This window comes from Larus michahellis, chromosome 8 (genome assembly GCF_964199755.1).
Source record: "Larus michahellis chromosome 8, bLarMic1.1, whole genome shotgun sequence".
Lineage (NCBI taxonomy): Eukaryota > Metazoa > Chordata > Aves > Charadriiformes > Laridae > Larus > Larus michahellis.
The window spans coordinates 18,663,036-18,674,548 of record NC_133903.1 but is presented as its reverse complement, the minus strand read 5'-3'; the positions used below and the strand labels follow the sequence as shown (position 1 = coordinate 18,674,548).

Genomic DNA, 11,513 nt, shown 5'->3' with positions numbered 1-11,513 from the left:
CGTGTGGCCAAAGCTTGATTAGAGTTCAAGCCAGCCAGCACTGTGAAGGAAAACAAAAGGATTTTTTAAAATACGCTAACAGCAAAAGGAGGACCAGAGATAACATTGATGAGGCTGGTCACCTCACACATAGGGACATACACAAGGCACAGACATCTAATGCCGCCTTCGCCTCTGTCTTTGGCACCAGTGATGGGCGTTGGGACGCCGTGTGGGACGCTGTGGGACGCCTGGCTCCCTGTGTTGGAAGGCCCTGACTGGGGCGGATGATAAACTCCCAGCCAACCTTGAACTTGTTTGAGACTTGCTGCTCCAGCTGCATGCACATAAATCTATTGGGGCCAACGGGATCCATCCCAGGACACTGAAGCAGCTGGCTAATGTCATCGTGGGACTCCTCTCCATTATTTTTCAATGGTCTTGGGAGTCTGGAGAGGTCCCAGTTTACTGGAGGCTGGCAAACGTTGTCCCAATTTTCAAGAAGGGTAAGAAGGAAGACCCTGGTAATTACAGAACTGTGAGTCTCACTTCAGTGCCTGGTAAAATTATGGAGAAGGTTGTTCTGGGAGTTATTGAAAAACCCTTGAGAGACAAGGCAGTCATTGGTCACAGCCAGCACGGGTTAATGAGGGGAAAGTCCTGCTTAACCATCTTCATTTCCTCTTATGACAAGGCCAGCCATCTAGTTGACCAAGGGAAGCCAGTAGATGTGGTGGGTTTGGATTTTAGCAAAGATTTTGATACTGTCTCTCACAGTATCCTTCTGGATAAACTGTCCAGCATGCAGCAAGACAAGTCCATTATACGCTGGGTGAGCAATTGGCCAACGGATTGGGCTCAAAGAGTTATGTCACCATTTATGGGGTGACATCAGGCTGGCGGCCAGTCACCAGTGGGGTTCCTCAGGGCTCAGTTTTAGGGCCAGTGCTCTTTAATGTTTTTTATAAATGATCTGGATGCAGGAATTGAATGTACATTAAGTAAGTTTGCTGCCAGTACTAAACTAGGGGGAGCTGTGGACTCCCTCGAGGGTAGAGAGGCCTCACAGAGAGCTGGGCAATCACCAACTGTATGAAATTTAACAGAGCAAGTGCCGGATTCTCAACTTGGATGGGGTAATCCTGGTTATACGTACAAACTGGGGGACAGGAGGCTGGAGAGCAGCCTTTCAGAAAGAGATCTGGGGTTTTGGGTTGATGGCAAGTTGAACTGGAGTCAAATGGCAGTCATGAGGAAATGGAGTGAAGCTGCACCAGTGGAAGTTCAGGTTGGACTTTAGGAAAAGGTTCTTCACTGAAAGGATGGCCGGTCACTGGAACAGGCTCCCCTGGGAAGTTGTCATGGCACCAAGCCTGTTGGAGGTCAAGGAGCATCTGGATGACACTCTTAGTCATTTATCTTGGGAGAAAAATATCAGCTGTGCACTGACCTGCACAGGGACCTGGCCCTGGCGACCATGTCAGTAAACACGGCTATGGAGAAAGAGTGGGGACACCAGATAGGGTTTGACTCTGCAGACTTTGGTCAGTGCTGGTTTTCATGGTGCACTGTAGTTTACACCAGTTAGGAAAAAGGCCCTCATTGAAGTATGGGGTAGCTCATCCCCACCCCAGATGACCACCCAGGCTCCACGATTGCCGGGATGAGGGAAGTACATTTATTTGCTCTGGGTTAGAAAGACATTTCTCTAGTATGTACAGCAGCAACATCCCACACATTCAGAGAGCCCACAGTTCACCCCACAACCCAGAGGAGGACCCAGTCATTGGGAGAGCAGCGCAGCCAGCACCAAAGCCATCCATGCGCTGTGCCAGCCGCTTTCCATGCCACCTTTGCTTGCCTGGCACTGCCCGTCTCCCTTGCCATTCCTACTGTGGGCGTCAGTCTGGCCAGATGGGGCACTGAGAGGCAGAAGAGATTCTTTGACAACTAGCCAGTGTGTCCAGAATAGTGAAGCCATGGAGCAGAGGAGTTGGAAGGATGAGAGCCAACAGAGGAGCTGGAGCTTAAGTCCTTGGAGTCTAGGTGGTCTGAGGATCAGGAGCAAGTCTGTGTCTATTCCTTCACTTGCATGCAGCATGTTGTGGGGACATGGCTCAGGAAATCAGTTGTTGCATGGAATGGGAAGCAACGGCAAGGCCACGAGCAGTATATACCAGTTCTGGCTTGCCTTTCCAGCATCCTCTCTCACCCAGTAGGAAAGGGTGGCCTGAAGCTGGTGACACAGCCAAGCTGGCAGATGGTGCAGAGCTTGGCCACTAAGAAATATGAAGGGGCTTGGAGGAACTGGAGGGGACTGCCATGGAGGCTGGTTTCAGCTCACACCCGTTATTCTCCTCATGCATCTGGGACACTTCAGTGGAGCCTGCCTCAAATCCAGGCACAATGTGGGCAGCGTGCACCACATGCACCTTGTTGCGGTGCTTTTTCCTCAAGAGACAGCTGAAAACTTTTTTGAAGCCCTTACGGAAGTGCTTGGAGACCAGGGCGTAGACAATGGGGTTGAGGCAGGAGTTGGCATAGGCCATGCAGTGGGACAGCAGGCGGAAGGCATAGGTGGCCTGATTGAAGGGGAAGTCTCCGTAGAGGTATCGGAGGATGACTACGTGGTAGGGCAGCCAGCAGAGGCAGAAAAGGATGGTTACAATGATGATCATCTTGGTTACCTTCCGCTTGGCCTTCTTGGATTCTGATATGTCCTCCAGTGGGTCCACTGCTGTCCATAGGTACTTGATGGTCCTGGTGTAGGAGAGGCTGATGACCAGCACTGGGATGACATAGCCAAAGGCAAATGTGCTGGTGTCCATGACCTTGCGTCTCCACTCCTCCCAGCCAGGCATGCAGATGTAGCTGGACTCCCACTCCATCAGGTCATAGTAGCTTAGGTAGGGCCCAGCAAAGACCACAGAGAGGCCCCAGATCACAGCCATGGCAGCCACTGCGTTGTGGGGGGTTCGCAGCTCCCGGGAGCGCAGCGGATAGCGGATGGCCAGATACCTGGAGGGGAAAGCAAAGCAACCAGCACTGAGATTTCAGCCAAGCTCTGCCTGACCACTAGGGACAAGAGTTTCCTTCATTCTCCTGAAGGTCCCTGAGCAGTGGCCTTACATGTTATCTCACACCCTCTTTAAGATACAGTCCTGGGGTAAAGCAGCTTTTCTCTTTATAGCAAAGATGCTTCTCTTCCCACAGGCTTAGGCTCGCTCAGCCTTCCATACATGGCAAGGAATGTCCCTGCGCTACGGCCAGAGAGATTCTGCTGTGCAGACCATGCAGATATCCACTGCTTGGTAGACTTTATCCAGCAGAAAGAGGTCTGAACTGAGGATTCAAGACCTGGGGAAGCTTCACTAGGTGACGGGGCACCATGCAGGCTCCTGCCAACTGAAGGCATCTTTCCAGCCTTCTCCAGCTTTCAGATCAGTGAGAGATTTGCTCACTGGCACTGTGGCTGCCTCCACCGTGGTACTAAAGGGACCAAGTGGGCCCTTGCCTTTTGATACCGTCTGCTTTCTCAGGCCAGCCCAAAGCAGGTAGTGATGATATGTCTGCTCCCCGCAGCAACAGTGACCAGGCATGGTGTGATGGCCAGCTCTGCTCCCTCACCTCCAGGCACATCATCAGGCAAAGATGTAGATGTCAGCAAGGAGAGAAGGTGGCTTGGTGCTTGTGGGTAGGGGATGGAGAGGAGCTGTCAGCACTGGCAGGAGTGCAACTGCTGCAGCCTCAGCCTGCTGGCAACCGCAGGAGGATGCTCATTTGATGCACTGTAAGGCCAGCAGAACAGGTAGATAAAACACGCAGTTGGTGCAAAGGGTCACATGTGTGACAAAAGCCTTGCTGCTTGCTGGTCCTGTCATCCTGAAAACTGACTGGCAGCTCTGTGAGAATGGCTTCATGTCAAGCTGAAATGCAGCCACCTCTTGGGTGGAGCACTGCACTACAGCACACAAGTGCAACCAGAAAGGGAGAGAACACAGGCACTAGCACCTTGCCAAAAAGTCCTTTTTTTTCAAGATACTGTCCCCGGTTCTGAGCTGGCTGGAGAGGCAGGCTGCACTCACATGAAAGGAAGCAAGAGGCTTAGACCATGAGAAATCTCAGGTCTTCCTCCTGACAGCAGCCAAACTCTGTAACCACTGGAATCCCAGAGGACTGGGATATTTCTGTCGTGGATTCTGCACAAGCCCCCTTGCCCCAACCAGGTGATGCTGGAACCTCCGGGTGGATGAATTGCTGAAGTGTCAGATCACTGTTTGGGTCCAGGTGTCTGTTTCTGCAGGTGGCACCTGGGAGCAGGACAAAGTGGAAAGGGGCCGGAAGAGTAGCCCAGCCACACTTTTCGCTGGGATTTAACCCATCCCCGTTATTCCCTGGTTCTGAAGTTTCCTTCTACTGCAGTGCTGTGAACCTCCTCATTGCAGCAGGCTGTCTGGCCCTATCTTGTCTTGGTACTTTGGAAGCAAGCACAGGGAGCAAGACGGGACAGGACGTGTTCTCTGTCTCAGTCAAGGCTGGAGCTCACCCCAGTGGGGACCCCTTCCGCATCCTGGACTGTGAGTGTGGGCTCAGTCAGAAGTGGGGCAGCTGACACAGTGGCCTTACAGAGCCCTTGGGAACAACGTAGGTGGCATCGATCAGGGCCAGTGTGTCCTGGGTGACCTTCCAAGAAGGGACTTGGCTCACGGTGTGGGTGCCTTTCTATGCAGGGTGCGGGAAGGCTGGGGGCAGTGGGGGAACAGGAATTGCTAGATGACAGAATTTGTGCTGGGCTGGCAGCCCCTGGGGAATGAGAGATGTGTTTAATGCAGGACTGGGATCCCTCAGGTATTTACGTGACTTCTCTAACGGTGCCCTCTGTTTACCTTGCTGCCTGCACATGATGCTTTTCTTCAATGGGAGCTTGGGGATAGCTACTGCCCTCTGAGTGGCATCTCTAATACAGAGATAGGTGACTCTCAGTGAGAGTCGGTGGCATGGTGGGGAGCTGAGCTTGGGTCTCAAGTGCTCTAACCAGAAGGCAGGTCTTTCCTGCAGAAAGCGCAGGCAGGAGCAGCACCAGCTTTGCACGCGAGAGAGCTGGGAGTGCTGCTTGGGGGTTGTTAGAGCATCCTGGCCTGTGTCAGGAACAGTGTGGTGAGTAGGACTACGGAAGTGGTTGTCCCCCTGTACTGGGCACTGGTGAGGCCCCACCTCGAGTGCTGTGTCCAGTTTTGGGCCCCTCACACCAAGAAAGACATTGAGGTGCTGGAGTGTGTCCAGAGAAGGGCAATGGAGCTGGTGAGGGGTCTGGAGCACAAGTCTTGTGGGGAGCGGCTGAGGGAGCTGGGGGTGTTCAGCCTGGAGAAGAGGAGGCTGAGGGGAGACCTTCTTGCTCTCTACAGCTCCCTGAAAGGAGGGGGTAGCCAGGGGGGGTCGGTCTCTTCTCCCAAGGAACAGGCCATGGGACAAGAGGAAACAGCCTCAAGTTGCACCAGGGGAGGTTTAGGATGGATTTTAGGAACAATTTTTACACTGACAGGGTTATTAAGCATTGGAACAGGGTGCCCAGGGAAGGGGTTGAGGCACCATCCCTAGAGGTACTTAAAAGACAGGTAGACGTAGTGCTTAGAGATATGGTTTAGTGCTGGTTTTTGTCAGTGTTAGGTTGATGGTTGGACTAGATGATCTGAAAGGTCCCTTCCAACCGAGGTGATTCTATGATTCTAAAGGAGACACAACTAGTCCCCAAACTGCCTTTGGCATGGATAAACACCACTGGGCTTGGAACCATCTGCCATGGTGGTGGGCCACAATCTTCCCATGCCCTCACTCAGTCCAGCTTCTCAGACTGCCCTTCTTCCCCCGCCCAAGGGCATCTTTAGACTGTTACCTGTCCACAGAGACGGCAGCCAGAGTAAAGCTGCTAGCATACATGGTGAGGTAGATGAAGAAGTGGACAACCTTGCAGATGAAGGAGCCAAAGACCCATCCCTCAAGGGAGTAGATGGTGGCCTGGAAAGGCACGCAGAAGACAATGAAGAAGAAGTCAGCCAGGCTGAGGTTGAGAATGAAGAGGTTGGTAGTGTTGTGGCCCATTTGCCCATTGCGCAGCAGCACTGCCAGCACCAGGCTGTTGCCCACTGTGCCCAGGAGGAAGATGAGGGAGAAGACCACAGGGACAATGACACTGGCAGGGCTGAACTGGTAACTGTCGGATGAGTTCCAGTACGCAGCCAAGCTTGCAAAGTCCTCGTGCTCCGTCATTCTGTGTTGTGGTGAGATGCTGGAGCCTGGGGCAACACAGAGAAAGATGTGAGATACTGGAGAAACACTGCTTAGCCTCTTAACTTGGCTGATGGGCCTGTTGGCTCACTGGAGACACAGAGCCCCGTTCCCTGTTTTCAGCTCTGTGACCCACATGCTTTTCAGCAGGTTCCTCTGGACACTGCTGACCTGGAGGACAGGTAGGGTTACACTGGGGGCAAGGGGTGCCCTGCTGCCCCATTCTGGCCCTGGAACGAATCCGCAGCCCATGTTCAGATACTGCCTTGGACTGATGATGCTGGAGGTAAGATTTGGGGGAAAAGATGGCATGTGTCCCCAGCTTCCTCCTCTGTGGGAAAACGGAACCAAGATCTCTGCCTCCCAGCTGGTCCAGCTGATGGCAGGAGGGGTGTGGTGTTCCTTCCCAGCAATGGGGCTCCAGCCCCAAACCAGCCAGCTCAACAAGCCAAAATGTTTGCTCCCCCAATACTGACATGCAGAGTTTTATCTCTCCCCTGCTCCCAGCTTTTTTGGTACCTTCTCCTAGAATAAACCTCACACACTAGATACAGGGCTGGAAATGCTTTTGGCAGTGACAGCTACCACACAGTTGTGCTCAGGTGGGAACTTCCTGAGGAGGACGGCTCTGGTGGAACCACTCCTGCTTTGGTTTCAGGAATCCAGATAACCTATTCCTTTTCTATGTCTCACAGGGCAGCTCTCCCCAGGACCTGGACTTTTTGTGTCATTACCCTGCCCCCAAAATAAGCATTTGGACTGAAAGCAGAAGGTGCGTGGAAATACTAGTCTCTCTGTCACGGGCACAGAAATCTGTCTGCATGCTTTTGAGTTCTGGAGCTGGAGGAATTTCGCATACAGATAAAGTACAGCTTCCCTTGAATAAAGATGTTTTGGGTTCCTCCCCTCTCTGCGGTGTTTGTAGGGATGTGCTGTGGTTACCAGAGTGTGTGGTCCAAGGCCGGCTCACCGTGAGACTGCAGACTCTGTGCAAGAAACCAACCTCTAGCTTGTGCATTCTCTTTCAGACTGAGGAATTAGCAAGTGAAAGTGCCTGGAGCAGAAGCACTGCAAAGGGCATGTAAGCATGGGTCCCTGGCTGCAAATGTTCCTGGTATCAGTGCAGATTTGGGTATGCCAGCAAGCTGCCTGGAATCACACCAAGCCCTGTTCAGCGCTACCACAGCTGTAATGAGAACATGCCTGTACGGTCGCAAGTATCCCCACAGACAAGTGCCAAAGGCTCATAAAGTTTAGGAAGCAGGCTGTGGTCCTTCCGTTGGCCTGCCCAGCTATTGGTATAAGTCCAATACCCAACTTGGCATGGCAGCCTCTCCTCTGTCTGGGCAGCAGGAACCTCACGCTGCTGCCTGGGAACAGGACTCTGCTCTCTGGGACCCCAAAGTTCCTTTCTGAGCCTGTGGATTGCTCCCATAGCACATACCCATCCCAAAGCAGAGGGGATTTCACAGGGACAGCTTCAGTTGCTCTGAACGTGAGTTTGCCTTGCGGCAGGTGCTGCACAGAAATTTTATGTCTGGCTTAGACTCTTCTGTTTCACCGTAACCTTGAACTCCATGAATGCTGCTTGTGTGGCAGAGGGATGGGCTTTCCTCTGGAAAGCTGGGACGGCCAGTACCAAAATGCGTGCTACTTATTTTTGCTAGCTCTACCTCAGTGCCTGAACAAAGCCAATGCAAATGGCAGCATCGTCTCTCAGTATAGGAAAAAGTGCCCCTGCAGTCACCTGAAGAAGAGAGCACCCCATGCAGTGTGGGCGTGCAGGAAGCAGGGGAGCTTAACACAGGCCCAGGTGGGAGTGGGACAGATAGATGGAGCCTGACAGAGGGTCTGGTGCCAGAGTCTGGTTGAGGACTTCACTCTCTGCTCATGTTCCCAAACTCCTTTGGGACTGGGGAGCTTCCCTGTATGCACAGGAGAGCAACTCGAGCTGCTGCTGGGGTTTTATTCTTACCTCTAGTTGATTGCAGTGGTTTAGGCTGTACTTGGGATTATACCCCATGCAGGGCTGTGACACTGAGATCCTTCTTCCATGGGGCTGAGAAAGGTAATAGCAAAGCTGGAGAAGAGCTGACAGATCAGCCAGAAACTGACTTCGTCTTACCATCCACCCAGACAGTGTCTGTGTTGCCTGGTAGAGTCTCTGGCTACTTCACCCTGTGTCTCCCCCCTACATCCTTCTCATTGCCAAGCACCCTTTCTTTACTCACTTTCGCAAGGCAGACAAGCTGCTAGTCGGCCCTCCTCAAAGGATGCTCTAAAGAGAACAAAAAAGACAGGGCATAACCCCCGCCCCCACCCTCCCCCCCCAAATCAAGGAAGGCAACTCCACAAACGTCCCCCTCGCTTGTGCAACCTGCAGTGAAATCACTTGGGAGTAATGGCACGTCACATAGCCTGGTTGCAGTCCAAATTCGACATCCCTTGATGTGCACATGAGCAGCTCGTGCTTTACGTGGAAAAATGGTTTCTGGCTGTCAGGGAGCCACTGCTGTTGTCATTCGGCACTCAGCTCCAAGCTTATTTCTTGAGCCTGTAGGAATGGGAATTCAGGGAGCTTGGTAAGTTCTTTTCAGGGACAGCCAGTGGCCAGGAGCAGAGTGCCAGGAAGGATACGGTGGCAGGTTGGTAATTGTACCCCTGCAACAGCTTTGAGGCTCTCACTGGTCACCCGCGGTTCTTGAGCCCTCTACACGAAGGCAAAATGCACCAGTCTCCTTTACAGATGGGAGTTGAGACACAGTGAGCATGAAGAGGTGGCTTTGCAAGTGGCTGGATCAGGGAACTCACTGATGCAGCAGAGAAACAAACCTTTATTTCTGCTGGGTTAGCTCTGATCCACCCTTCTGTGACAGTCCTGCCTGCAGACAGGATAGTGACAGAACAGGCACAGAGTCAAAGCAGGGCCTCTTAAGTCACATACAGGAACTGTGACACTAGTGCTGGGGCACTGAGAGGCTAAGAGACACCCACGAAGCTATTCAGAGGATCTCTGGCAGGGTGGGATGTCTCCAAGCCCCTATTTAGCATCTTTCCAGGAAGCTGCCACTCACCCCTGTGGCTCTGTTGTTCCTTGGAAGAAATTTGCAAACGTTTCACACCCTACCATTTTGTAGGCAGCTTTATGACAATGCTCCCGAGTTTCACTTGATTCTGCACAGCCTTGTCTAGCAGTGAGAGGGATAGCTACTGTGAGCAGAGGGAAAATGGAGAGCATGGGCCACAGGGTTCCTCTCCCTCATCTGCTACTCAGGGTTAGCAGCAGCAAAGGTGACGTGACAGAGGAGGTAGTATTCCCAGGGATGAGAACCCAATCAGCGGCAAAACTGGGACTCAAGACACCTGATTTTTCTAACAAGGGTTCGGTAAAGGATTGGCAGGGAGGACGGTCCCCAGTACCCACCTGGTGGGGACAGTGAAAGGACCAACACAGATCCTTGGTGGGGGCAAGAAGCAGGTCATGGCAGGGATGTCTGTGAGCCAGCACAGGCTGCTCTTGTGTCAAGGGAAGGCCAAGAAGGGCAGGAGGAAGCGGGATATGGGGACAGACACAGCAGTGACGGGGGGGACATCACAGCTCCTGCTGGTCTGGCCGGACAGGAGCAAGGAGAGGAGAGGCAGCAGACAGTTTGAACTCCCCGTTTCAGTGGGCTTGGGAGCCAGCTCCTCCGTGCTCGTTCTGCTGCCGTCGCTGCAGAGTGCCTCCGCTTCCCCGTCAGGCTGCCGTCAGGCGCCTCATTCGCCCTGCCAGGGGACATGACAGAGCCCCTCTCGCTTGGCCAGTTCGGGGCGCCGCCCGGGAGCCACCGCCTCCCCTCCAGCACCCTGCCCGGCACCCACCCCGCCTGCGCCCCGCCTGCCCGCGGCCCCCTCCCCGGCACCCGGCAGGGGCGGGCAGCCCGAGCGCTGCCCCGTCCTGCCGCAGGCACGGCCGCCGCCGTCCCGCGGGGCTGCCCGGCCCCCGGAGCCGCTCCCCTCGCCGTCCACCCCCGCCCTGCCCGCCGCGGGGCACCGGCCGGACCCTACCCGCTGCCGGACCCCCAGCGCCGATGCCGCCGCTGCCGGTGCCGCTCCTGCTGCCGCTCCTGCTGCCCGCCGCCGGGGCCGCTGCCCGGTGCCAGCGGCGGCTCCGCCCCTGCCCAGCGCATCCCCGGGCAGACGCAAGCACACGCTTTATGACCACGCTCCCGGACACATGCAGCTGTACAAACACCGGCAGAAACGCATATGCAAACTCCAGCACATCCCCCCGCCCACCCCCCCACCCCCCCACCGACACTTGCACCCCGCAACACACGGCCCCCTCCCCCCGCAAACCCGCAGAACACGCTCAGACCTCGCACCACACACCTGCTCCCTCCAAAGCGCGCACACAGAAAATCCACACGGCTCTCGAACGCCGACACTGAGCACAACCCGACACCTCCCCTTGCACGCACACCTGCACAGGTGCTTACATCCCCACGCACGTCCCTCGGCACCAGCCATCCCCTGTCCCCAGCGGGCACCCGGGAAGGCTCCAGGCATTCCTGGGGACCAGAGGGGCAGCTGGAGCCCCCCTGACAGCTCCCCCCGGGGGGTTTTGAGCACTGGGCACACTGCCTAAGGGAACTGGCCCTAAGGGTGGCCCTAAGGGAACCCGGGGAGGCACTAGCTCCTTGGGGACACACACACACACACATATTGGCTGAGGTGCTCAATGCCTACTTTGTCTCAGTCTTTAGCAGTGGAACTAGCTGTTCCCTGGGCACCCAGCCTCTTGAGCTAGGAGACAGGGAGGGGAAGCTGAACGAGGTCATCACAATTAAAGAGGAAGTGATCAGTGAGTGACCTGCTACACCACTTGGATGTGCACAAGTCTATGGGACCGAATGGGTTACATCCAAGAGTGCTGAAAGAGTTGGCAGACGTGCTCGCCAAGCCACTTTCCAGTATCGACCTGAAGTCATGGCTAACTGGGGAGGTCTCAATGGACTGGAGGATAGCAAATGTAGCACTCATCTACAAAAACGGCAGAAATGAGGATCCAGGAAACTATAGGCCTGTCAGTCTAACCGCAGTAGCAGGGAAGGTCATGGAGCAGATAATCTTGAGTGCCATTATGAGTCATATAACGGACAACCAGGGGATCAGGCCCAGTCAGCATGGGTTTAAGAAAGGCAGGTCCTGCCTGACAAATATGATCTCCTTCTATGACAAGATGACCCAATTATTGGATGAAGGAAAGG

At 54.3% G+C, this 11,513-nt stretch overlaps 1 protein-coding gene across 4 annotated transcripts; it reads right to left on the bottom strand.

Moving 5' to 3' along the window:
* Positions 1–1,636: 1,636 nt before the first annotated feature.
* On the bottom strand, positions 1,637–10,407 carry LOC141747950 (galanin receptor 2b-like). 4 transcript variants are annotated; one of them, XM_074599088.1, is made up of 4 exons: positions 10,312–10,407; positions 8,642–8,818; positions 5,873–6,272; positions 1,637–2,997 (listed from the first exon to the last, which is right to left on the bottom strand). In XM_074599088.1, exons 3-4 carry the CDS (start codon positions 6,244–6,246, stop codon positions 2,259–2,261), a joined length of 1,113 nt encoding a protein of 370 aa, XP_074455189.1. In that variant the 5' UTR covers positions 6,247–6,272; positions 8,642–8,818; positions 10,312–10,407; the 3' UTR covers positions 1,637–2,258. The 4 variants fall into 4 exon arrangements, with proteins under 4 accessions (XP_074455189.1, XP_074455191.1, XP_074455193.1 ...); XM_074599090.1 differs by having other exon boundaries at positions 5,873–5,994; positions 10,312–10,374; XM_074599092.1 differs by lacking the exon at positions 10,312–10,407 and adding an exon at positions 9,689–10,068 and having other exon boundaries at positions 5,873–5,994.
* Positions 10,408–11,513: the final 1,106 nt, after the last annotated feature.